This window comes from Didymella exigua, assembly GCF_010094145.1.
Source record: "Didymella exigua CBS 183.55 unplaced genomic scaffold M421scaffold_8, whole genome shotgun sequence".
Taxonomy (NCBI): Eukaryota; Fungi; Ascomycota; class Dothideomycetes; order Pleosporales; family Didymellaceae; genus Didymella; species Didymella exigua.
Window position 1 is genome coordinate 586,843 of NW_022984782.1, and position 25,623 is coordinate 612,465.

The 25,623-nt window shown below is 51.8% G+C and overlaps 10 protein-coding genes across 10 annotated transcripts; 6 read left to right on the top strand and 4 right to left on the bottom strand.

The window, feature by feature from the left end:
- Window positions 1-118: 118 nt before the first annotated feature.
- On the bottom strand, window positions 119-1,423 carry M421DRAFT_99757 (uncharacterized protein; the record flags this gene model as incomplete). Its single annotated transcript, XM_033598798.1, has 5 exons — window positions 119-536; window positions 588-640; window positions 717-1,088; window positions 1,137-1,248; window positions 1,374-1,423. The coding sequence occupies 5 exons, from the start codon at window positions 1,421-1,423 to the stop codon at window positions 119-121; spliced, it is 1,005 nt and encodes a 334-aa protein (XP_033450683.1).
- Window positions 1,424-2,285: 862 nt separating this feature from the next.
- M421DRAFT_412643 (cytochrome P450) lies at window positions 2,286-4,346 on the top strand (the record flags this gene model as incomplete). Its single annotated transcript, XM_033590426.1, has 1 exon — window positions 2,286-4,346. One exon carries the CDS (start codon window positions 2,286-2,288, stop codon window positions 3,894-3,896), a length of 1,611 nt encoding a protein of 536 aa, XP_033450684.1. The 3' UTR covers window positions 3,897-4,346.
- A 671-nt stretch (window positions 4,347-5,017) lies between these two features.
- M421DRAFT_58686 (uncharacterized protein) lies at window positions 5,018-5,869 on the bottom strand (the record flags this gene model as incomplete). The annotated part of the gene is made up of 1 exon (XM_033595623.1): window positions 5,018-5,869. One exon carries the CDS (start codon window positions 5,867-5,869, stop codon window positions 5,018-5,020), a length of 852 nt encoding a protein of 283 aa, XP_033450685.1.
- A 631-nt stretch (window positions 5,870-6,500) lies between these two features.
- On the top strand, window positions 6,501-7,845 carry M421DRAFT_412646 (uncharacterized protein; the record flags this gene model as incomplete). Its single annotated transcript, XM_033590427.1, has 1 exon — window positions 6,501-7,845. The coding sequence occupies one exon, from the start codon at window positions 6,501-6,503 to the stop codon at window positions 7,455-7,457; it is 957 nt and encodes a 318-aa protein (XP_033450686.1). The 3' UTR covers window positions 7,458-7,845.
- On the bottom strand, window positions 7,397-10,257 carry M421DRAFT_412650 (uncharacterized protein; the record flags this gene model as incomplete). Its single annotated transcript, XM_033590428.1, has 2 exons — window positions 7,397-7,877; window positions 7,982-10,257. 2 exons carry the CDS (start codon window positions 10,255-10,257, stop codon window positions 7,841-7,843), a joined length of 2,313 nt encoding a protein of 770 aa, XP_033450687.1. The 3' UTR covers window positions 7,397-7,840.
- A 551-nt stretch (window positions 10,258-10,808) lies between these two features.
- M421DRAFT_58549 (uncharacterized protein) lies at window positions 10,809-11,570 on the bottom strand (the record flags this gene model as incomplete). Its single annotated transcript, XM_033595613.1, has 1 exon — window positions 10,809-11,570. One exon carries the CDS (start codon window positions 11,568-11,570, stop codon window positions 10,809-10,811), a length of 762 nt encoding a protein of 253 aa, XP_033450688.1.
- A 449-nt stretch (window positions 11,571-12,019) lies between these two features.
- On the top strand, window positions 12,020-12,828 carry M421DRAFT_374437 (uncharacterized protein). Its single transcript, XM_033589779.1, has one exon. It carries the CDS (start codon window positions 12,203-12,205, stop codon window positions 12,671-12,673), a length of 471 nt encoding a protein of 156 aa, XP_033450689.1. The 5' UTR covers window positions 12,020-12,202; the 3' UTR covers window positions 12,674-12,828.
- Window positions 12,829-13,068: 240 nt separating this feature from the next.
- M421DRAFT_374442 (uncharacterized protein) lies at window positions 13,069-15,339 on the top strand. Its single transcript, XM_033589780.1, has one exon. The coding sequence runs from the start codon at window positions 13,105-13,107 to the stop codon at window positions 15,166-15,168; it is 2,064 nt and encodes a 687-aa protein (XP_033450690.1). The 5' UTR covers window positions 13,069-13,104; the 3' UTR covers window positions 15,169-15,339.
- Window positions 15,340-17,625: 2,286 nt separating this feature from the next.
- Window positions 17,626-18,328, top strand: M421DRAFT_418761 (uncharacterized protein). Its single transcript, XM_033591892.1, has 2 exons — window positions 17,626-17,900; window positions 17,950-18,328. Exons 1-2 carry the CDS (start codon window positions 17,715-17,717, stop codon window positions 18,181-18,183), a joined length of 420 nt encoding a protein of 139 aa, XP_033450691.1. The 5' UTR covers window positions 17,626-17,714; the 3' UTR covers window positions 18,184-18,328.
- Window positions 18,329-20,356: 2,028 nt separating this feature from the next.
- M421DRAFT_374502 (uncharacterized protein) lies at window positions 20,357-21,540 on the top strand. Its single transcript, XM_033589781.1, has 4 exons — window positions 20,357-20,517; window positions 20,568-20,738; window positions 20,790-21,094; window positions 21,269-21,540. Exons 1-4 carry the CDS (start codon window positions 20,484-20,486, stop codon window positions 21,431-21,433), a joined length of 675 nt encoding a protein of 224 aa, XP_033450692.1. The 5' UTR covers window positions 20,357-20,483; the 3' UTR covers window positions 21,434-21,540.
- Window positions 21,541-25,623: the final 4,083 nt, after the last annotated feature.

A 25,623-nucleotide genomic window follows, 5' to 3' on the forward strand; every position in this document is an offset into this window, starting at 1 on the left:
TGCCCAGACGCTGGAGATGACGGCGCTAGACGCTCTATTTGCACTAGCGTCTGGACTAGCCCGATCAAGCCGACGCGTTATGGAAACCTTGGCATCTACGCTGAGGCTGCTGCTAACGTCAACTTCCATCTTTCATTCCACTTCCCGCGTTGTGCCAACGAACCAGCTCCTCGTCTCCCTCGCTTGCATTCTGATCTGTGGATTCGCGCAAAGCGGAAACGTCAGCACGATACTGCACTCCCATCGGTCTGAGCCGCAAATTGCCTGTATCGTCTTCTAGCCTCTTGAACCCATTATCGCTCACCCTTCTTGGACCCTTGGCTTTCGGATCAGCCTCCACAGGCGTTTTACTTGATCCGTATGGTGTTGCAGTAGATCGGCCAAGGAGCGGCCGCATCAAAGGGACAGAGGCGAGAACCACTGCAAGACAAGGCTCGATGCCACTGAAGATGTTGGCTTTGGGGATTGTGAAAGTGATGTCGGTAAAGTCCATGGAAGACAGGACAGAGATACGGAGGGCGCTGATGACACATGTGCTAATATTGGTGAGACTGGAGCATGTGATGTGTTCCCTTTGCTCGACTTACAAGATATCTAAGCCGAAAACAGGGACAAAGAACATCTTGTTGTACGTCGCCATCTGCAGTTAATACAGCGGCTTCATGGGCAGGAGAAGCACTAATATGTCGGTAACCAAGTTCATGACGCCGGTTAACCGTGAACGAGGTAACCTGGTCGCCACAGCTTCCACCCGGGATCGTCTTGTCCCAGTTGAATGCGAAAGGTCGGCAGATCAAACAGCCAGCGAGGATAGTCGCGATCGTCCAGGCGATAATAATGGACATGGTTGCATAGGAGCTCCAGACAATCCAAGGATATGGGAAGATCTGTAGGTACAAACACAGAATAGATAACTTGGTGCAGGTGAGGCTCAACACCCACAAGAATTGCAGAGGGATAATAAGCTGCGATAGCTTCGTAATAGGTCCGAGACCGTGTTCGAGTACGATGTCTGCAAAATGACCATAAGCAATGCCGGCTTCGAAAACGCCTGTTATGCTGATTGATTGCAGGCCAATGGCAAAGGTCTATCTTCTATTAGCAGAGTCAACGGTTCCTGAGTCTCGGAGTCCTACGCAAGCAGCGATGATGAGATAGTCGCTGGATGTCCAACTCTTGTGAGCGATGGCGTGAGCAAGCAGTCGCAAGCCCACGGCGACAAAAGCGAGGACAGGGCCGCGCCCAGCACTGCTTTCTGATTCTGTGTTTGGATGGGAAAGTTGACCATCTTGACACACAAGACACTAGACAGAGTCAGGTACCGAGCCGAGAAGTGGATGTTCAGAACTCGATGCCTGTACGCTCCGCCCTACGTATACTGGTTAGACCTGTGTGCAGAGGAAGAGTTCTTGACATCCTGCATTTTCCCTGATGAGACTTTCGTTAGGCATTCCTCCAGGGTTTTGTCAAGGTTCCTGTTCAGGGCATGCAGGCCCCAACTCAGTCATCCGCTTCTCCGGATCGGGCATGACGGTAAGTGTCTTATATCGGGTACTCACCTTCTACGGCCCGGTTCCTCGAAAAGATCGCAGATGGATCTGTGCCATCCAAACCCCACTGCCTCCGCAGCCCTTAAAGTCAAAGCGAAACGCCAGAGCCATCTCTCCGCTGACCACGATTTTGAAAGATTGCCGCCAACCCAGCTTGGAATCCTGCGGCGGTGATACAGTCCCATACTTCATGGACCATGTGCTCTTCCCTATTTGTTAAGAATCAATACGCGGCCCTTACATTCGTCAGTGATCTTGCGGTACACGCCTTCTTCGTACCTACTTCGTATCAGCCGCGAGCTAGCAGGGGTTTTAGGAATCCTTCCATTTGATCGGTTGGCTATCTGGACAACCAAGTGGGTCGGTGGAAATTGAAGTCCAGCTTGGATGCGGCTGCCAGCAAGCGCACACAGGCTGCCTGATCTCAGTCAGGTGAGCAGAGACCCCGTAATCGCAGGTGATTTTCAGCCTCACGAAGTTCTGACACCTGTAGTGTGCTACATTGAGACATGGAGTTGGACAAATACCAGGCTGGAGCGCGCAAAGAGGGGGTTTCTGGCGATTTGCATCCTTGAGGGGCCAAAGCTATTACTATCACATGCTCCATCGTCGGACGTAGTCAGGATGCGGCAAGTGGAGCATCGCACTGAGTAATGTCATACTTGGAATGAGTCTTTTGCGTCTCTCTTGAAGCCCTCTTGTCTCCTAAAAATCAACTCGAGTGCTTCTCCTGTCATGTCCAGTTCTGTTGCGGTCATCTCTCTGGCCGTGGGCGCTCTGGCAGTGCTGTATTTTTGTATAAACAACACACGCGGCCAGAGAGGAACCAAGAAGCCTCTTCAGAAACTGCCACTCATAGGTGATCTCCACCAGTCTCCAATCGAAAAGCCTCTGGTCAACTGGAGCGCGTGGTCAAAAGACCATGGCTCCATCACAGTTTCAAGGCTTTTTGGGATCGTACCCATTGTCGTGCTTAACTCATATGAGGCTGTCACTGAGCTTTTCAATCGTCGCAGCCAATGGTACAGCAACCGGCCAGCCTCTGTGAGCATGGAGATGATCACTGGTGCTAAACCAGGTCGCTCTCGGTTTACGCTAATGCATGACTACGACGATCACCTGAAGCTGCACCACCGAGTCCTCTCACCGAGCCTTGGTGCACTTGCAGCAAGTCAGTTTCAGCCGCTTATGGAACTTGAGGCCAAGCAGCTCCTTTTCGACCTCATCACTGCAATTGAAAAGTCTACCGATGGTTCCACTATCTCTACAAAGACCATCTACCCTCTACTCGAAAGGACTCAGTCCAGTGTCATACTGGCCCTCCATTATGGTATTCGCATCCCTACACTTGAAGAGCCCATTCTCCATGAAGTTATCGACATCCAAGCGAAAGTTACCCATCTCGCGGCAAATCCGCAGCTACCGGACCTGATGCCTTTCCTTCGCCACCTGCCTGCTTTCCTCTCCCCGTGGCAAGGTCCTGCCGACAGGCTCTACACCTCTCAAGTCGATCTCTACATCCGTCTTCTGCGCTGTGGGAGAGATGCACCAGGCTGGAACGCCACAAAGCAAGCCACCGCAACTGCAGCGAAACACGCGCCTGCAGACTCTCCAGTGTCAGATCTCGACCTTGCATTTACACTCGCAACATCCATCCAAGGTGGCATGGAAACGTCTCCGCGCCAGATGCTCTGGCTGTTCGTTGCAGCAGTTCATAACCCTGGCTTCATGACGCGTGCGCATGAAGTCCTGGATCAGGGTGTGGGTCGCGGTCGTCTCCCCAGATTCTCCGATCGCAACAGTCTTGCCTATATTGATGCTGTCATGCATGAATTATTTCGCTGGCGGCCCATCTCTCCAGGGTCAATTCCACGCCGTGCTGATCGAGAGGACGAATTCGCGGGCGTGAAAATCAGGAAGGGCGTGACCGTCATGGCGAATGCGTGGGCAATCAGCCGCGACGAGAAGGTCTTCAATCCTTCGCTCGGAGACGTCGAAGATTTCGTACCTGAACGCTGGCTCCATGATGGAAAGATCTGCGGTAACCTTCCACTACCTGTGTTCGGCCAGGGTCGTAGAATTTGCCAGGGAAAGCGTGTTGCCACGGACGGCACGTTCATGAATATCGCAAATTTGCTTTGGGCATTTGATATAGAAGCTGTAGAGGGTGAAGAATTGGACCCTTGGGCGATGATGGTCGTGGGCTTCATGACTGAGCCAAGGCTTTTCAAATTTCGTCTGAAGCCGAGGGGCCAATGGGTTCATGAAGTAGTACAAAAGGAATGGGCGAGTGCAGAGATGAGCTTAGAAAGACTGATGGGCCTTGCTCATGATGTAGAAAAGTAGCATCGGTTCATAGCGGATCTTATCAATGTTTGCGCTTGGTGATCGTGTGGTGCTTCGACCAAGTGGGTGTGAGACAATGGATGGACAATGTTGAGATCGAGTCATGACCAAGTATTTGACGATACAAATTTCAAAGCTATGTCTTGACTGTTGCGACCATAGATTCCAGTGAGATGTACGTACGAAAGCTTAATGTCGACTCCGTGGAACGTGATGTGGCGCCATTGTGAACACCCGCCACATCTGTCGATACGACCAGGCCCTTTACCACCTCTTTTAAAATCAGCACTATGGCTACAGCTGCTTACTATCTTGAAGCCTTGGACCTTCGCAGCGATGGGCGGTGCGTCGCAATTACTATGAGTCGCAGTTGCTGTGAAGGCCGTGTCCAGCCCTGTTCTCGAAGACGGCCGGCTTATGTACTACTAATCCACGTGAACTGGAATAGCTAACTCCAAACTTTGATCTGGAGCATCCGGAGCGATCCGCTGCCCATCCCAGTCCAAATCTGCTGCGAATTATCCGGAGAGTCAGAATCCTTAGTGAGCGGTTTGATAATGCCGTCGTGGTAGGGTAAAAATGAGGTCGCAGTGTGGCATTTAACTGCTCATTTGGGCCCTCATCCAGGTCTTCATCTTTTGCTTGTTCCTTCGTGAGAATAAAGCGCCGAAACTCGAGCACAAAGATTTGCTTATTGAAGAAGCTGACGAGTTATGGTTTTCTTTGCGAAAGGAGAAATTGCTTCTGACTGGGCTTTCCGAACGACTCATAGTCTATGAATTACTACAAGTAATCAACACATCTTCGAAGCTTACGAGTAAGCAATGAATCCGTATTTAACCGCTTTGTTCGTCCGGTTCAGAGGTTGGAAATCCAGCTCGATGCCAGAAAATTTGCGAAATGACCAGTGCGACATCTGAGCGGAGCAGAAGGGTTGTGAATAGCAGCAGTTTGTCTGACATTCAAGATGTATGTTTTGCAGGTGGCCGGTGGACGTCGTTGGATACAGGGCTGATCGTGGATCTTCGCCACGATTTCACCGCTTTGGGGGTGGTGCGGGCCTGAAGAGGAGACGTCAAGGTTCGACTGCTAGTCATCACTAGCGGCGCAAATACACATCTTCATTCGTTGCTTGGTCGTCGTGCGCCTTCTCCAAATTTCTTCTCCCACTCTTTAGTCCGCTCCCGCGCCGGCGCGGAGAACTGCGTGCTCAGACCACCTCGGCTCTTTACCTGCATCTTCTTCTCCGCCTCTTCCAGCTGCTTCAGCTGATCTTCCGCGCTTTGAATCTTCCGTTCGAGCGCGACTTCGAACATGTCTCGCCCCTTTCTTCGACCTCTGAGACCGTTGTCTTCGAGATCAATGTACAAGGCCCAGCGTAAGCCTTCTCTTCCCCAAGGTGTCGATTCGTCTTCGTCAGCCCCATCCCACTCATCGACCGCAAAGAAAGGCTCCCACTTCTGAAACAGCAGGTGAGTTTCGTCCTGTGTCCAGTCCCATTCGCCGACGATGTGCTCGATGGAACCACTGCGGTTGTTGTACTTTACTTCATATGTGTCCTTGTCGCAGTACACCCAATTCAGCATGGGCGGGTCATCAGCGATGGTACTGACCAGTCCTCGTTCTGGAGGACATCGATCTTCATCTGGATACTGAATATAGAACCCTGCGAAAGCATGCATCGGCGGATTGAATATTTTGCTGTCGTCTGGCGGTAGGGGTTTGCCTTCGTCATCGCACGGCACCACCCACGCTTTGTCGTGACGCAATATTACAGTGCCATGGTCGACTTCCTCTTCAGCGATAGGATCCTTGGAGTCGCAGTTTACGAGTATGTTGAACTTGATCATGCGCGTCTCGTTCGCAGCCTCTTCGTTTTGTTTCTTCTGGTATTCCACACCTTCTGCGATACCCGTCACGACCGGGATTGCGATGACGCAGCCACCGAGGAATAAACCAAGTGGTAAGGCCATAATTATTATGTATTGGAACGTTGTGTTGATTCGCATTGGGTGTTCTGAAGGGTGCTATCCAGGTTGATGCGCAGGGCGCTAGTTAGTTACCTACGTCATGCGCTAGTGTTTCTCCATCAACAAGTTTGAGAGCCCTCACAATTTCACACCCCACTCTGCTTTCGGCCCAAAATGATTCTGAAATGTGGACACAGGAATTGAGAGACGTGTGTCTTGGTTCTGGTGAGAGCCCTATTCACTGGATGATCGCACCGTGTCTCTACAGAGTCCAAAGGCGAGAGCCCCTTGACCAATCAAGCGTCACAGCCTAGACACCCTCATGCAATCCGTGATGAGCCCCTTCGAAGTTTGATGCGGAGGCTCTCAACTGTTTTTTGACCTGATCAGACCTCTCGAAGCTACCTTCGCGATGTTTACGACAAATTGTTGTCATGGATTGATGGAATCGGCGTAAGTATGCGGCCCCTCAGCCTCAACCATGGTAACCACAAACAATAAGTCGATAAACAGCGCCATAGACCCTTTAACGCACCTTTGGCTCTAGCCTCCTCATGGAATGCTCGTGATCTACCGAGAGTGAAGTATCGTCCGATTTGCATCGCACATCTCCAAAGGTGCAACCTGAAGGCCAATGAACTCTTTTCTTCACTCGGCTGAGGCTATTTCTCGCGAATGTATTCCACCTCTCACGGGAATTGCACGGCGCTGGAGTTCCCCATCCGCCCCACTGGATTGGCAAACTCACAATAAGCGCTGGGCCGATGATATTTTCCAGGACTACACAACATCTTCGGGGACCGATGCAGATGAACAGAACAAGGCCTGTAGGGAGCTGCAGAATCTCACTCAAAACTGTCTCGATCACTTTTACGTTCAAGAAACGCCGCACTGCTTCATGGCTTGCTCTCACGATGTCTGCGAAGCATATATGATCAGCCACTTAAACGACAATCGCGTTCGAGAACACGCGTGTAGTCAGTGCACCAAGTCGGCGCCTCGAGTGACAGTTGGCAATACAGAGACGAGACCACGGCCTAGTGATAATGCACGCCTTGGTCAGTATTCTCGAGAGATTTACGGTATGATGCAGGGAGCGGTGTACGACCTCATGAGCAGTGGAAGAATCGAGCCGTTCCCGGCATACACTGAGATCGAATACATCGAAGGGATATGTCCCTTCTCTTCAGAGCACGAGCACATTGCTTCAGCGACAGAACTAAACAGCCACACTGCCAATCGTCCAAGGGGCAATCGCCCGCCTCCATCAGAGTTCGTCAGCACCATTCCCGTCACCCGTACCTCCTCCATCGATGTGCAAAGTCTCGCCGACAAAGTTCCCTCTCCACTTGGCGATGGGTCGCCGTCCAGCGGTAGCCATACTATCATTTCTACACAACCATCGACACGACCATCGACACAACCTTCCTCAGTCGACCTCAGTGCGACACGCAGACAGACTGCAGACTCGCTTGGCGGTAGACGTGTTCGTCGCATGGAATCATGCTACTTCGGTGTCTCTGAGGACCAGACAGATACAAATGGGGAATCTCTCATCAGCAGGATGGCATGCAACTTGAGGGACGGCTAGCAGGTACAGATATTGCTGACAGACATGAGTGCACGCGCTGCATAACAAAGACTACCCCAGCCATCACGATACAAACACGAACACGAAGTAACGATCCACATTTCATCTTTACCTGTGTAGTTACCTCCTCACGAAGCGTAACGGCTCTCCTCTCATATTCACTCATGCGATTCGATCCTTATGATGGTCCTTTCAAACACTCTGCCATCGAAATGATGCAATCATCATCGACTAACGCGATACAGAAATTGCTTTGATGCTGATAGGCTATATCTCGTGTTTAAAGCTAATATTTAGTACGGACGTACAAAAGACCAATCTTGTAAACTCCGAGTCTAAGTCCGAGTAGGTCGTTCCCTCGTCGTATCGCTCGGTAGTTTGTGTCAGCCACCCCAATGTACCGCAATTGTCTCGGCTTGCCTGAATACATACAAGCGCGCTTCATGTTCGGTCTAGCGAACTCACTGCATCGTTCCTGCGTGCAGACCATCTCCACTCTTCAATAGCTCACTGCAATAGCTCACTGTAAGATTCTATCAAGTTCCGTCTTGAGGCCACTTATGTGGAGATGGTGAGCGGACTGTAACTGGTATAGATGCTGGTCGAGAAAATGGAGAAGACGTGGTGTAACCGTATCCTCGCGAGATATAAATGGCATGAGGTGTTGATGCCAGGTCGAGACGGTGGGCACGGAAGCTACATGAACAGGGCACTGGCGTGACGACCCTGGGGGAACATGCTGGACCTGGATCTGCGGCAAAGGGTTCCTCTCAAGGATGAGGAGACCATCCTGTCCCATCGCCATCCATGTGGCTGCTAAGGTAAGGACGCAGCTGAACGCCAGCATCTCCGCTCGGCGAACCTTCTCCAAGAAGTTGTCGGTACTCCCGTCCACCGAGTTCTGTTCAGCACCTGTGATAGTCGGCTCTGCCGACACTGTGGAAAGTTTGAGGACGGGCTTACCGTAGTCCGGGCTAGTAGCAGCTACGGTACAGATGAGATCGAGCTTCGAGTTACATCCAAACCATACTAGTACAATGAAAACACGACGCCAGGCACGGCGACCAGCTCCAGCCTGTAGCCTGGTGATGGTGCAAGGCTGATAAAGCATGTCGAACCTGAACTTGTTGGCGAGCTCTGCTTGTTGCTGGGAAAATGCATGTATATTCTCTGGCCTTAGATCTCCTCTAAGTATGCAGTCGGAGCCCCGGTCCGTCGTCTCACGTAACCCTTGCAAGGAATCTAAACCGATAGCGAGGCTGAAAAGTTCCTTGTAAAACGATTGTATGCCTGCGAAAGTCCTCGGAGGACTGCTCTTCATCCAGTATGTCCAGAGACTGTGTTGTGAGCAATCAAGGAGTATGTTGTATGTTGGTATACCCTCGTTGTCAACCCCTTCGAAGACGCCAGAACATTTTGTTATACCGCCATTATCAGACCTTGCTGCGACCATTAAATGTGCTGCAATCTCTTGTTCATACATTGCCTTATGCGACTGCCTGTATTGCTTTACAACGTAGGTACGAGGTTCAGCAACGCGGCCTAGTCGCATGTCGAATGCGATTTCAGCTCTGCACGAGACAGCAACTCCGCAGTTGGTTACAGCTCCGCCAAGCCACTGTACAGCAACAAGATGTTCAGTCGGTACCTGGGAAGCTTTTGATGAGTCCGCGGCAAGGCGGTGAAGGATGACCATAGTGTGGGGGAGAGACCATTGTTGCTCCAAGCCCGTAGGGGCACTGACAATTGCGCTGGGGTTGGGGCAGTGCATGCTCATGCTCGGCGCATGAGCTACGCGACTGGATTCAGCGATTGGTATGCTGGCCTGACATGATAGCTTTCCCCTTGGGTGGTGTTTCTCAATGTGATCATCTCGGTCCGCACGATCCGCAAATCGATACTGGCACAGACCACAATATGCCGGCGTCAACACTGGTGGGTTACGAATTTTGCAGTGGTCGATGTCGAGCTGGCCGTCGTGGACTCCTCTGTTGTGCTTCTGTATCTTGTCGAGTCTGTGGAAGAACTGAAATTGCTTGCGTGAGGAGTGGCCAGAGGAGCAAGTCTGGCAAGACCAGTAATCTCGAGGGAACACGGTCTCTTCATGGCGCCGTCGATCACATGACGATGCAAGCCAACGACCACAACTCAGGGTACAGGGATAGCCTTCTTCGAATCCAGACATGTGTGTGAAAGGTTTGCAGCCATTCTGCTTCCTATTTTGAATGTCATTGCTGATAGCTGCAAGAGTTACAGGCGGGACCGGAATGTCGGAAGGACCCCATCGAGGCTGATCGGGAAGCTTTGATAACACCTGTGAAGCGACACTTTGCGCAGGAAGTATTGAGGCTAGTTCTGCGTGGTGCAATCTGAGGGGAAGGTGTTTCAAATCCGGATTACGACTTGACAACCGCTGCATGCCACCGGGGTCATCACTCGGGGTCTGGGCGCTGTAAGGTGTTATGTGCTGGAGTTGCCGTGCCGTAATTTCCCTATTCGCCTGGAATCTTGATGCAGAAAGTTGGGAGTGTGGAACAACATCAAGGACTGAAAGACCCCTAAATTTCTCCGATACGTGAAGCGGCGCTGAAGACGGAGGCGGACACCGATCGGCACAACCGACGAGCCTGTCGCTGACGAAGGCTTCTGAGGCGTCGAGAATGAGTCTGAAACAGTCGATATCCGATGAAGTTGGAGTCCGACCACAATGATTGCGCCAAATGCTGAGAACGGCGTCTCTCCAATTCGAGTGGTCAATGTTGGTGGTGATGGTCATGTGACCTGCTACTGCGATCTCCATGTCGAGAGCGAGTCGCACCGATAATGACAAGCTGAGGAAGATATCTAGGGGCCAGTCGCGAGTTTTGAAGGTGAACCTGAGCTGGGTCCGGCCTAACGTGGTCAGCGAGGCACAGAGAGTTCCTTTACTGAGGGCGAGGGCATCGAAAGGCAACCGGAGGGCAACCAATCAGCGTGCAACTCGACCGCTGCGCCTCAAAAGTCCCTCGCGCCAATGTGGTCTTGTGCTTTCGCACGTCCAATAGGTCATCGTGGAGGACGCCTTCGCATGCGGAGACTTGGAGGAGTTGCAGGTGTTTCAGACGTTATGGCCGGTCGAAGGGCTGTCGCCGGTCTACGCCAAACTTGGCGATTGTGGAGAGCAGACAGCCGCGGCAACGGGTTGGAAAGAACGTTCGTGATGGCATCTACATGGCAGACAGACCGGTAAACGTCGGCAGATGTGCTGATACGTGACCGTCAGGGGTGCATGAAAAAGCAAGCCCTATCGTGCCAGGTCAAACACGCGTAGAAGACAAGATGAGGATTCATGACTCGTCTCGTACACGGTCGCTACGCCCATATGCCTCCCAATCCCATCCTCTCCAAAATACCAGCCAGATCCTTATCAACGATTTTGTCCCAGCCCCTCTCCGGTCCCCAAGTAATCCTCTTCTGGTTGAGCTTTGCTTCGTCCAGCAAGCCGTTCAGTAGTGGGCTATCCTTACTTACACTTGGATACGCGTCCATCTCAACCTCACTCACAGACGGTATCTGCGCGAGCAATGACCTCAGCAGTCCTACGCAGTACTTTGTATAGAAAGTCTTCTCGCCGGTCCTGAAGCCCTCAAAGATCTCGCTCGACGCCGGATCAATTTCCACGAAGATCCTCAGCTTATGCGCCTTCGTCACCGCGCCCAAGCCCAGCCTGCTATCCACCACCCATCCTTTCGGCGGGCGCGTGAAGCCTGGGCCAAGTCGCAGCTCCAGCCTCGTTATGAGCGCGCGGTACTTGCGCGGCAGCCGCGCAAACAGCGGGTACTTTGCGTTGATGTAGCGGCCGTGGATAGGGAAGAGGCGGAACGTGTTGTGGGCGTAGAAGACACGTGAGCCTTCATTGTGCATGCGATGATTCACGTAGAACGTTCGCAGAGATGGGGCGACAGCTCGGTGGTTCGTCGGATCGAGATCCATTGTCTTGGAGAAGACAAGCAAAAGTTCGTATACGCGCAGGCGTAGCTCGTACGGTAGGTCGAAGAAGCGGAAGGGTTTGTGGTCGTCATTGTCTTCGGCATGGAAGTCAGCGGCCTCGTCTCCGATCTTGACAGCGTTCATTTGCGCGGTAAGCGCCTCCATTTCCCTCGTCTTCCGCTGCACCATCGGTGGTGCCTTGCGACGTGCCATCGTGGCACTTCGCACACGAACGTTTCCAGTTGCCTGACAGGCGTTTATGCATACATCGTGGTTCGCTCGCCGGCGCAATCAGAAACTTCCTTGGCCAGTGCGCACGAAAAGCCTGAGGGGTGATATACGGTATGTCTCGGAGCTACGGGACCATCAGCGCATTGAATGTGCGCAGGGGTTCTTGGGAGCAAAGATTCAATCTCCCCAAAGCTATATCAACGCCAAATTCATAAAGTAGGAAGTTTGATGTCAAATTGCTTGGGTGCAACTTTCTATATAGAGAAAAGGAAGTAACGGCGGCGATCGATTCGATTTTGTCAAGACGTATTAGTCAGCCGCGCTAAGGGGCGGAGCCGAGGCGGCTGGATTACCAAGGCAGATCCGACCTCACCTCGATCCAAATATGACACCAAGGACCATGCCTCAGCTAGATGCAATTTGATACGTTTCTTACTCATCTCCCGTTTCTGTGCCCAGTTCTACTCCTTTCGAGTCAACAGCCATGAAGCTTCCGTTACGACAAGCGAGACGAATTTGCTTCTATCAGACTGTAGTCAAGCGCGATGTTAGAAAGAGCTGGCAATTGCTACTTCACTACTATGCAACTGTCACGTCACCTTCAAGCAACTCGAAAATGTTTCCACCAACCGACGTATAGCCACGATCCTATAGGTTGGTCACCCAGCAATTTTCGACTTTGTAGAAGCGGGTCACATGCAAGCGCGGCCATTCATCAAGGCACCATTGTGATGCCGAGCCCTACAACAGAGAGGATGGCGTTGACGACACGCCGCCTCCAAATGTTCACGCGAAGATCCAACGCCCGGGTTCTTAAGCTACAGCGCTGCATCAAGTCTCTGCTTGCTTTTTTTTCTCCAACGTGTACATCTCCGCCTGAGCGTCGGCTGAATTATTTGATGGAGATTGAGGGCGAGACTCAATATTCTAGCATCTTCGAAAGCGATATTGGAGATGTGCGGTATATGGTTCATGGCTTGCAGTTCGGTAGATGTTTCTTTCGTTGCTGGGTTTGAGAATCTCTTGGCTGAGCTTGTCTGCGAGGGCTTGCTCCTGGAGTTGACCTAGACCAGTGAAGTTAACGACTTAGAGAGCAAGTTTTCTGGCGCCTTGATGATATGTAGCTGTTAATGCATGCGTTGCGATGCCTTAATACGTTAGTCATTCTCCATTGACTGTTTCCTTGTCGAAGTGATACTCTGTCCGATCCGTAGGCATGCCCCATGAATCTACACAATCTCTTACGGTATGATAGCATTACATTTTCCAGTGTGTCTCATGCATCTCCTTCAACTTTTCCATGCTAATCTGACGATGCCGGTGAAGAAGGTATTGCTCACGTGATTGCGTGTCTGCCAAGCACTTTAGCGCAAAACATCGGCTTACTGCGTTGGCGCACGAGCATCATCTCTCATCACCCCTGCACCCGAATCCATGATGCGCCGCCATGCCGCCGAAGCATATCGCTCAGACCTCGACCGAAGCGAAGAAGGCCTACAAAAAGAACGGGCCCGTCATCTCCGAACGTACACATAAGCAGCTGCAGCGCGGTCATGAACTCGAGCAACGCGCGGCGCGCGAGCGCGAAGCAGAGACGAGGCGCAAATTAGCCAAGGAGAGACGCGAAGAGAGAGAGCGCAAGGAAACGACCATAAGGGAACAGCTAGGCATCGGTCTGGCGACGCAGAGAATTGGATACAGCCACACACAGGCAAATTTGAAGAAGGGGATGGAAGCGTTCTTGGGCATCAGTAAGAAGAAGCAGGACAACGAACGGCGGAGGAAAGAGCAGAAACAGGAGGAAGAAGAGCTCGCCAAGAAGCTGGAGGTCAACGAGCAGGATGTCAAGAAGGAGCCGTTTGACGATGACGATGACGATGACATGGACGACGCAATGCTAGACTTGCCAATCGCCGCTGTGCAAGACGGAGGCGGCTGGGTGGATGACGAGCTAGATGACGACACCCTTCTCGAGATACATGACCTTGTCATGTCAGATCCTGTCGACCAGCCTGTCCACAAATCGATATTCGTCCCTCCACGTCGGGCGACAGTACCGCCAACGTCACATAAGCAAAGTCCGCCGAAGTCTCAGCACTCCCGGTGCAATCTCCCTGCGCAAATGGCGGCTCCACAGTCGGCGAAACTAGGTAGCGTTAAGGAGGATAGTGAGTTCACTCGCACACATGGGCCGATAAACAAGATGGTGGAATCAGCGCTGAAGAAGATACCCGGCGAGATCATCGAGCTTTTGTCTCACGATGCAGCTGCATCTATGTCAGACTGGGCGCCGGCGTATGGACTACTCCACAAGCTCAATGCAATTGGGCTACCACCGCATAGGCTACGCATCAAAGTAGGGTGTGTGATGACATGTCTTTGGGACTTGAAATCAAGCAGCCAGCTGTCTAAGAGTCAGCATGTGCGGGTTCTGCGGGTGGAAAACGACCGGCTCGAGTGTCTCACACTAGATGGCCAGCTTACAGGTACGAAGACGGTCATTACTCGTGTACCCTTCCCAGCGAAGTACCGCAACGATGAGAAGTTCCCTTTCATAAGAACCCAGTATCCTGTACGTGTTGCTGCCGATTACGCACCAGCAGACTTTCTGAGAAAGGTTCCACAATCCGGCTTCAAGCCACCCTCGATCAATGGGCAAATGCGGCTGCCTAGTCTAGTGAAGAGGCCGAATCCACCTTCGACCAAATCAAGAGCTCAGGTCAGTAAAAATACCGACTTCAAGCTCCCGGGACTGCCAGCGCCCAAGGGACAAACTTTAGTCAGGTCGGAACCTCTGGCACCTGTGCAGTTCAACTTCCCTGCCGCATGTACGCTTGATGGCTGGGACTACTTTCTAGAGAGTAGCACACAGATTGCACGCGAAATTTCGGCGGACTCCACGCCGAAGACCATTACGCAGCCGTCGACAATCATCGAATCGGTACCTCCGCTTTCGACACAAGATCTCAACTTCTCGCTGGACGATTTGGACGATGAGCCACAACAGCCACAACGGAAGCCACAACAAATATTCAAACCACAGTCACAACCACAGCCACCAACTGTGCAAGACACAGGAATGACGAAAAGCGCGAAATCCACCGTCAACCTTCCGCTCTTAACTGTGAAAGCTGCTGTACCAAACAGAACATTGAAACCACCGCCCTCGGTTCCACGTGGACCCTTATCACGGACAGCGAACATACGCAGGGTTTGTGTCAAGTCACAAAGCATGCAACCTCCTGCACTTTTTCCGCAGAAGTCTGTCCAGCCAAGATCGAAGAGACCTATGGCCCCACCACCGAAGCCTTTACCACCCGCGAAAAAAGCTTGTATAACCCCGTCTGCTCCAATTGTCCCACCTTCCCTTTCAACGACTCCGCTCACGACTATGAATACGGCAACGGCCTCAAGACGATTCAGCGACTTCGGCATGTCCACACAAGAGGCTAGTTCGTTTTTTGACGACGATGATGAATCTGCGTTTGGGTCCCCGCCTATCGCCGTATGAGAGGACGAGTCTCGCTGCACTTGGTTACATTCTTCCCCACACTGTTTCTAGATTTTGGATATACCCCCCATTACGACGGCGTTCGCTCTTCAATCGAACTTGTGCTGTTCTCCATAATTTCCTATGCTGCGAGTCTTGGTGCAGCCTGGAAAGTAACAGATTAGGCCTTCCAGTCCCAGAAGACGTTCACATCCGCCCGTTCTCTTGCCCGACCCGTAACGCCATCAGATGGGTATATCGCACCGTGAAGTCCTCAAGGACCATCTGCGAACTGATCGGTCACGAGACATCCGAGATTTGTCTTTGTAGCCGTACGACTTCCCATACCAGACAGACACGTATATGTCTGTTACGGATGGCACGGCCGGTACGACCTATGTTGACATGCAAGTATCTTGCATGCCTAAATGCATCTCAAGCACAGCGAACTGTGGCGTAGACACGATACGCGAACCGGTCAGAGCGACTGAGCCTCCGGAAGTTGGCATTCCTCGAATTGACAATGACAATCTGACAATCGCGACGAGTACAACCCGCTTGCACCAAGGAACTATCATTCTGACTTCGCCGATCCCGTAGACGACATCGAGACCGCGCTTGGGCAGAAAAGCCTAATTCTGGAGTACCTTTACGATGCAGTTAGTGTTTTCGACAATCAATACGTTTTTGCGTACGCTGACGCCGTGATCATAGAATTCTTTAAGAGGCGCCCAAGTCAGCTCTACAACAGTCTCTGGAAAGCCGGCTGGACTTATTAATCTATGAATGGCGGCTACACGACATCGTTCTACACAAAAAATATAGGGGACAGTATAGGGGACGAACAGGCTTTGCGAAGCTCGTAGAAGCCTCCGCGGTAACGAATATCACATCGCACATGGTGCGACCGCTCGACCCGGTCTATGCCTTAGATGTACCATTAATGAAAGTCTACTTTGGCCGCAATGGTATCGTTGGTGGTGCACGCGCAGTGCAAGGCACTCCCACTACTGGGCTACGTTAACAATCTAATAAGAAACTCGGCCTTCTTCCGTTAGCCTGATTCCAGGGCGATAGTACAGGAGGAGGCGCGATCAATACTCAGAGTTTAGAAAAGTGGTAATTAAAACAACAGGTGTGGAGCGAGCAGAGTGGTGAGGAGATTGCTTCTGCGCCTGCGCAGGGAAGACGTACGGTGGAACGATGGATCGCTCAGAGACGGGCTATGTCACATATACCGTAAGCTTTTGGAATGTTGTAGCTACGATGCGAGCTATGCGAAACACAGGCGGCGGCACAGCCTGGTTGAAGAATTTGAGTCAGCTATGTACGAGAACGAGGCTGAAGGGCACTACTCGAATGTGACAATCGTACACCCGGGACCTGTGCTATCAAAGGCTGGGGACACACGGCTCCGAGATATCAGACCGCCCGAAGAGAAGTATCATGTTGCCATCGAATCAGGTAATATTGGATTTCATTGGCCGTGAAGCCTGAATTTGCCCGTAAGCTGGCACACCCTCGCCCAGATATCCAAGCGCGCTTCGGACACACAAGACACCGGCAGCAGAAACGCGGTTCAACACCAATTTCCTGTGTTCGCGATAGTGAGAGCGACAAGACATCTTTGGTTGAACCGTTGATGTGACCGCAGATAGATCAACACGCTGTAGTAGTGTGCTAATCTAGTTAGCGCCATTCGGCTCCCCAAATCCGCATGCCTCCATGAAACGTCCGACCAGCGAAACGAAACCATGACCACTTCGCATCAACACAACCGCCCACAACCAAACCCAGGCTGCTGGGGATCGACTCCGCGCGGACATACTCCGTCACCATCTTGACATGGCCTTATATGCTGTACCTGTGAACTCGCACTGACGCACTCAATGTTGTCGATGAAAGAACGTTTGCGCCGACAGCACCGCACAGTACTAATGCTATGCAGCTACAGTCAGCTCAGCACAGTCACGTCGTCTTAATTGTCGCAGTTACAAACTGACAGTCAGCCCACTTGGGCGTCTCAAATGCGATTATTCTTGGTTCTGCGTCAGACAACAGGGCCACTGTTCTCATCGCAATGGTTCGGCTAGCCGATCGGCGCGCCTCGTAGGTAGGCTGTAGCACCAACCCGGCTGCTGTCAGAATTCAGGGACGGGTCCCATACCGCAGGGCCTCCGCACGACTACTGCGCCATGACATTTCTTACTCGCGTGAACAGCATAGTGCGTTTTGATAGCTGCTATTTACGAATTGGCTACTATTCTGCGATTGGGGGGATCGTCGATACTGTACCAATGTGTAAAACCTAAGGTGGCTTTGCGGTTAGGCGAGTAGGATGAAGATGGATTATGCAGGGCAGCGTGTTTGAGGGGATTTCGAATTAGGTTGAGCATAGCCAGTAGGATTACTTTGTGATGGGGGCAGGTCTGTATATAAGATAGGCGCCTCATCACCTAAAGAAGATCATCACAACAGCTCGTCTCATCAACACAGTGAGAACACTATAAGTCACCCACAACTTCAAGTCTTCAAACACTACTCAGTTCTACTACCTCAACTTCAAAATGTCTACCTCCCATATCGAGACCTCTATCGGCAGCACTGACGCCTCCATCGTCATTGCCGCCCTCCACAACCACGAACTCATGATCAAGACCCTCTGTCCCGCACTCGTCAGCTACTCCTTCGAGTCCGGCAACAAGGCTACATCCGCAACCTACACCGTGACCGATAAGAAGCCCATTGGCCAGGTACGTTACCCGCTCCACATTCACATCACCCCCATCTGACCAATCACAGACAACATATAAGCTGACTCTCACCAACGTCGCCGACGGCGTCGACTCCCTCGTCAACGCTAAGCCTCCCGTCGGCATCCTGACAATTGCTGGCAAGTGGCGTGTTAGCGGCGGAAAGCTCACCGAGGACGTGGTCATTGATGGCAACTTCATGATGAAGAAAGTTGCCAAGGGTAATGTTGAGAAGACACACCCGGAGCAGCACACCAAGCTGCTTGAGGCTGCTCAGGCTTAGATCGGCTTTTGGATAGGAGTGTTGCAGCGATTCAGTGAGCATACTGTTTGAAGCGAGCATAGCGTAGCATAGTCTTAGAGTGCGAATTGTATTCGTCCGTTTTATCAGCAACGAGCCTTCTTCTAAACTAGCCCGGAGCCATCAGTCTCAGAGGACCGGCACACCCAGGTCGAAGGAGCTCGTTGTTCATGTTATACGCTGAGCGAAGATCCTTGTCCACTTATGTCGACATTGGGAAATCTCCTCAAAAGCAACCTGCACGATCCTCTGCCAAAGTGCTTAGTCGGGCTGCAGAAGCTAACGGTTTGGATAGCTTTAGGAGTTCAAAAATCAGGACGCCGATACATGCATGATACGACAATAATGCAGTAATACAATGAGGATCTTATATTGGGAAGTGACTCTGAGTAGGGAAAGGGGTTCGCGAGTTTGTATAGTAGTAATGTTAGAAAACCCAACCTCTTATAAGTCCGAATATTAAACATGCCTACATTGCACTCTCCGTTTCTTACAATGTAGTGCATACAGTCTTATTGTTCCATTTCAAAGGGCGACCCCCTCTGGAGGTCCTCAAGTTTACTTCGTTTCCCAATTTTTCTCATGTTTAGCGTGCATGTCTATCCTTGAGGACAATACACTGCAACTCCACCTCGCTGGACAAGAGGACATATCATAGTGGTGTCTTGCGCTGGAGGCTTTCCTTCCTCAGCGTACATGGAAGGAGTGGCGGTTACAGTGACAGTAATTGTCCGTTCCACGGATGGGTAGGTAAATCCTAGATCTGACACTCAACACATTTCACGTTCGCTTCCGCGTCCCAAAATTAAAATTACTTCACATTCCTAGGTGTTAGTTCCGACGACGTGCTTACGGGTGCAGGTTCCCGGTACACTCGTTACCGCACTCAGACATCTAATTCTCAAGGTTGCCTAACCCAGACTGCCTCAGAGGTGCTCGAGTTCTCTTAGGAACTCCAAACAATAACTCATCGACTCCCTCCCGCCTTCACCAATATACCTCGATTTGACATCTCTTTCCACAACGATCAACCGACTTTCAAATAACACGGCATCATCCTTGACTCCGTATATCCGACGTAAGCAGCGATGTCCGAGGGAGCTTACCTCGCGCGCACAGCGAACCCACGGACATGAGGTAGAGCACCAATGCACAACACTATGCCGCTCTTACTGCTATAGTCAAAATGGCATCGAAGATTTCCAAATCGGCATGGGAGCTGCTGTTCGTTTCGGGGGACTCTCGCTGTCCTGCGGTACCTGTCGCCAAAGTGCAATATCTGGCTCCCTGTGTTGAGTCATCACTGGCGTTGTCACGCATAGCAACACTCTGATACGTAGATAGCATATGTTGGAGGACTAGAGGTAACGCAAGTGGATACGGCGGCCAATACTATGCAGAGACTTGTTGATTACCAAGTGCACATGACGTGCATGTAAGGAAACGTGGGTGCTGAGAAGACGATGTACGAACAGTAAAGTCTGAAAGTTCGATAGCAGCTGAAGCGAGATTAGGGTCGAGAGTATCGATTTGAGTTTTGGGGAAGAGATGGCGAGAAGCAGTGAACAAGCCAAAAACACCAGAAAGCAAGAGCAGCCTCTTCCACGTGTTCTTCGACATACAGCGTGATGTTCATGGAGGCACTGTTGAGTCCTCAGGCACCATGGAATCTCCGAGTTGGTTCTGCATAGATCATGGGTTACACGGCTCCTGCGCCTCAGGGCAGTGCCGTGATGCCTGCTGAGCTGAGATGTTAGAGAGCGGTCATGCCGGCGACGCCCCGGGCTGCGACAGCTTGCAACATCAACTACCTGCACACCAGTTACGAGAATTGCATCCAGGTGCAACTTGTACGTAGCACACCGCTCCTGTTCGACGAGACTAAGAAATACGCCCTGATCGTCGGTGTGAGTGCCTGCGATTTGTGGCGGGCACTCGGCTCACACGGCCAGTGGGGCGCTCCTTCCAGTAGCGGCTTGAGGGCAGCGATCCCCCCAGGCGGCGAAGTTGGGCGGCATGCGCGATGATGGCGACTCAACCCCAGCACAGCCGCGCGCCCAGTCACCGTGTGCCACGGCTGAGGCCCGCTGAGTCGCAGCGATGTGTGCCTGTGGCAGTTCTGGAGCTGGCCCACAGAACTTTCGACCGTGCGCTAGAGGTCACGCCGATTGGAGGCATGACGCAACTGTCATGTGAGACTGAGGCTTAGAAAACCAGGGTCCTGCTATTACTATGATCTTTCGCTGTGTCCTTAACAACATTTTAAACAACATACCACAAACATGGGAAGACGTGACGATTCCCCACCGCGGCGTCGTAGGTTCTGTCTCCTCCAGTGAAGTCATCAGGCATGCTAATAAATACAGCTGAACCCTCGTACCGCTTCGATAGCTACGAAGACGGCAAGCCGAAGTGGGCGCCCCAAACACCAACAGAAGATCCTCGTGGCAACCGCGACTATCAAGATAATCGACGAGATTCGAGGCGACACAAGGAGCGCTACGAAGACGATGCGCCGCCTCCGCCTCCACCTCAAGGTAGAATTTCACGCCCAGTCAGGGCATAATATAATGCTCACCTCAACTCAGAGAGCCGACCGCGACCGCGCAGGACAAGATCATACTCGTCCGGATCAGACTCTGAAGTACCTCCGGCGAAACCTCCGCGACGAAGCAACACAACAAAAGACCGCAATCGACGCCCACGCGACCATTACGACTCGTACGATGAGCACCCTCGCCGAGACGATCGTAGGCACGACAACCGCGGCTACGTGAGCGACGATAGACACAACAGACCTCGCAAGGACTACGATGATCACGATCGTCGAGATCGCCGCCGCGACGACAGGGATCGAAGCAGGGACCGCAGTCGAGACCGTCACGACGACAGAGACCGCGACAGGCGGCGGGACGACAGAGATCGAAGAGACCGCCACCGAGACGATCGCCGTGATGACAGGAGAGACGACCGCAAGAAGTCAACACCCTACGACGCCCTCTTCTCCATGCTGGCTGCAGGCGGCGGTTCGAAGCGCGAGGACAGGGACCGACGAGACCGCTACGACGACCGCGACTACGATCGCAGAGATCGAGACGTTGGCCGATCAGGACAGCCCGAATGGCAAAAGCAGGCGATGGGCATGTTCACCGCATACGCGTTGCCCATAATCAAAAAAGAAGGCACGAAGTATCTGGCGAACAAGATGGGAGGAGGGGGGAGGAAGCGCTAGGAGCGCAGGAGTCGAACTTTGTGATTGCATGGCAATGCGATATTCTCATTTTTCTGGCGTGCATCAGGACGAACTAATGATTTGATAGAAAGAATGCATCACAGGATCACCATTTCTTCTTATGTGCACTTTCCGTGCGCAGCGCGTCCTCATGCTGAGCTGGCACGTGCGTCTAACGTCATACACGACGGCTTGAACGCGACACCACCAGCTCTCAGAGCATCTCGGCGATTGGCAAACATAATAAACAGCGAATCAATATCGAAGAATATGGTCTCAACACGCAGCAAAACAGCACAGACTCACCTCGAAGACTTTGCCACAAAGAACGGCGATTCCAAGTCCAATCAGAACCCCACATCCTCCAAACAGACAGTACCCAAAGCGAACACCTCACGGAAACGCAAAACAACCAACGCGGACACGCTTCAGAGACACAAAAATCAAAACGCAACAAGATATCACCAGTAAAGCCGTGGCGTTGAAGGTAAAGATGGAGAAATTCAGTAAGAGGAAAGGCGAAGAGCAAAGACGACGAGGAGATCGAGGTCATGCGTGCATTTCAAGCTCAAATTAAGGGGGGGTTGGCGGTTGTGGGGAGTGACGCTAAGGGGAAGCTGGCGAGTGAGGATACGCTGAGGACTAAATTTGGGGAGCGGGGTTATGATAGAGTGAATGGGGTGTTTCGGGAGGTATTGAAGAGTTGGGAGGGCGACGAGGGCGAGTCGAATGAGAGAGCGTTTCACATGTATGAGGAATTTAGGCCGGATATGAGTAAAGGGTAGGGAATGAAAGGGGAACTGAGGATGCAGACTGTCAGGAACGTGGTTGAGAAGTAGTGAGGCGACCGTTCACGAGTAGATCGAGTACGTTTTGATAATTAATACTTTACTTGAGCCTACACTCACGATCTCGATGTGCCGCAATGCTCTTCCGGGGCAACATTGTCTCAAATTCTGATGTCTATTTCCTTTCTCAATACAGTCTTCAGCAACGCCGCGAGTGCCATCGTTCCCACACCCACCGCTAGCCTAATGAGGCCATAATTTCCGCGTATTTGCAGAGGCCGACTCTACCTCGCGCTAGTCCAGCTCCCCTCCAGCTCCTCTTCAACTTCAAATCGACCCAAGGACGTCCGTGCAACGCCTCTCTATCACGCCTTCGCCGTCATGTGCGTATACTTCTTTTCACACGCACTGCCGCCACGCTCTAGCTTTTGCCGCTTCTTCTCCGTTCCCTTAACTCTTCATCTGCTCCTGTGTGCTTAGCTTTCAACCCTCGACAATCTTGTCCGCAGCTTCAAGCCCCCTTCTGATTGCCTCGAAATCTCTCTCCGCAGCCTTGATTGTCCGAAGGACGTCTCTCAGTGCCTAACTACACCTTTCCCCAGAGTTTGAGCTCTTTGAGGATGTCTTTAGCCTGTGCCTCGATGGCGTCTGCATGCTAATCACCGGTGTGAGCGGGTCTAAGGAGCTATGCTCTTTGTCCGGGAAAGAATTTCAGCAATGTTCGTAATGGGAAAAGCGCAATGCCGCTCCCAGAAAAAAGGGCGTTCCTGTTCGAAGGCCGGGGTGTGGGGGTTCAATACCCTTGTCCAACTCGAGTTTACTTGTAGTGCGCAACCGGCCCTTGGCCTTCGCGCTTACACTTTCTGGCGCGCTTACACTTTCTAGTGCACTTGCACTCTGCTCGAGAGAGCATGTGCGGAATTTGACTGACAGCTGTCGAATACTACGTCTTTGAAGCCATGGTATTGGTCGATGTACTCGGCAGTGAATGATCGACACTCCCCACTCTCTGCGTCGCATCTAGTGCAATGTACAGTATGGAAGAGTTCTCAGTCGAGCAGTCTAGGCTATCTGTGGAGTTTGATGCTCGACTGTCTCAAATTCGTTCTCATCGATGGTCTCAGCTTCGAAGGTTTCAACGTTTCAACCCATTGAGATGAAGTGGTTGATGGATATTGCATGACTCTCTTGAGAAGTATATGGTAAGCTCGAAATAATTCGCAGCAAAGGAAATACTTGATAACAAGATAGTCGAGCAGATGACAATCTCTGGGCTCCTTCAAAAAAAAATAAGTGTTTCAAGACCGTAGATACAGGGTCAAGTCGCACGAGATCAACTGAAGCAAAAGGACGCCAAGGATCTCTCTCAAATGCGGATCATTCTGGTACTGCTGTGAATACTAAATCTATGTCCGCCTAAGCGGAAGGGTTCTTCAATCGGAGTGATCCCGGAGCACATTGAGTTCACTATTTAATGGAGCTGGAAAAGATGCAGGAGAAGTTCGAACGACAGGGCGGGTTTTTGCAGCAGCTCAACCTTCAAAAAGCTCTTGAAGAAGTGAGACTATAACTTGCAGTTGCAGATTGTGACAGCAGCTGATATACATACCTCCGAGAAAGGACAGGCCAGAGCAACCTTGTTAGTGCCTCAACCCCGGCCGCGAGGCCTGTCTCAATCGAACACATACTTGGCGAAGAGCCTGCGTTTTCTTATCAACGATATTCCATATATCTTGATATTCATCTTTGGAATTCTGTCTGAGCTCAGTCTCAACCTCACCCGTGGTCTCTGGACCTAGAACAGGCCGTGCCTACTGAAGAGCCCGCAGCAGCAAAGTCTTCTACGAAACCGCGCGTAGGGTCTAAGCATGACATGATTGCTGCGAGGTCAAAGAGTGCTGCTGCAGTCCTGGCTGACTGAAGCTCCAGCGATAACGCTGCAGCTTTTGTTTGGTCGAGCTCTGGCACAGGCAGCAGCCGCTGGGTGTTACGGGTGGTAATCGTATCGCGCTTGGTCCACTAGAACTAGATTGTGTATCAAATTTTGCTGCAAATTGATCGAAATACCTCTCGTCTCTTGTCAAAAGCTCGATAGATGCCAGACATCAATGTCCCTACAGGCATCCAGTATACACCCGCAGCACGTGATACGTGTAACGCATACTTTGATGCGCAAGAAAGACGAGGTACTTTGTGATTGTAGGTGCCTCGTGGAGGAAGTTTTGGATACATTCCGGTAAGACGGGGCCCTGTACAATCCGGGGCATCCTGTCTCCCCCACGATTTCCTAGGTTACGGGGTGCCGTGCGATTTTCAGAAATCTCGGAAGTCAATATACCACGTTGTTCGCCATCGTAGAATTGGTAAGCGACTTATGAACGCAATTCGGACGTGTGCCTAGAGACTAGGGTAGATCATTGGTTGCCTGAAGGGATCCTGATTGAGGCTCTATCCGGTGAAGAGAATCAATCGGAGTGCCACGAGACGAGACGACCTGCGGCCAAGCTCCGACATTATGAACTCAGCCGCAGCGTAAACAAGCATGGTTCTCGGAGCTGCTTGAATGGGCAAGCTCTCTTCCCAGAACACTAGAATTTGAGCGGCGGCAACGCCACGATGCTTCCTTGACGGGGTCTTTAATGCGCCGCATAAGCCGCATGCAGGGCGTAGCCTTCGCAGTGTTAATAGTGAAAATGCCGAGAAGCTTGTCCGGGCGCCGTCAGTTCAATGTGGTCCTACCTAGTTCTGCTCCCTGCGAAGAGAGCCAAGGTCGAGTGAAGACTTGTCATCGGATGATGCGTGCACGGTCGATGTAAAAATCGGAGCTCCTCGTGTTGCCATCGGCAGAGCGATGAGCTTATTCTTTGCAACCTCCGGATTTCTCTCCACACCCCAAGATTGAGTTCAAAAGTCGGGGTCCCCGTGAATACGAAGCGCAAAACTACACAACGACGGCTGAGCGCTAAAACCAAGTTGTGTCCATAGATGCTCCGATGGCAGTTGCGACCTCCGAGTTGTTATCTTGAGGCTTCTGCAGGAACAGCAGCCAAGCAAGAGGCATCAAGAGAAGACTCCTTGGACGCTCTTGAAAACCGTTGAGCTTCTGTTTCGGACAGCATAGAAACGAAAAGTCATCCCATCCGGTGTGTGATGCAGGCCGCGATGGAATGAGTGTGGGTCCTAGGCAAGGCTGTGGTTGGGTGCACTGCAGCTTCTTTGGTCTAGCAACTGTGCCCCACAACTTTCCTCCACACCATGTTTTCCGCCGCCTCTCTCTTCGCGTCACCTGAGCGGGCTGCATCAATCCGCGACCCATAAACTTGCCAAGACCCATTCCGTGACTGCATCCGATACCTGAGCAGCCTCAGGCGCCGTTCCACTATGTGTCCACTATGTGGGCCA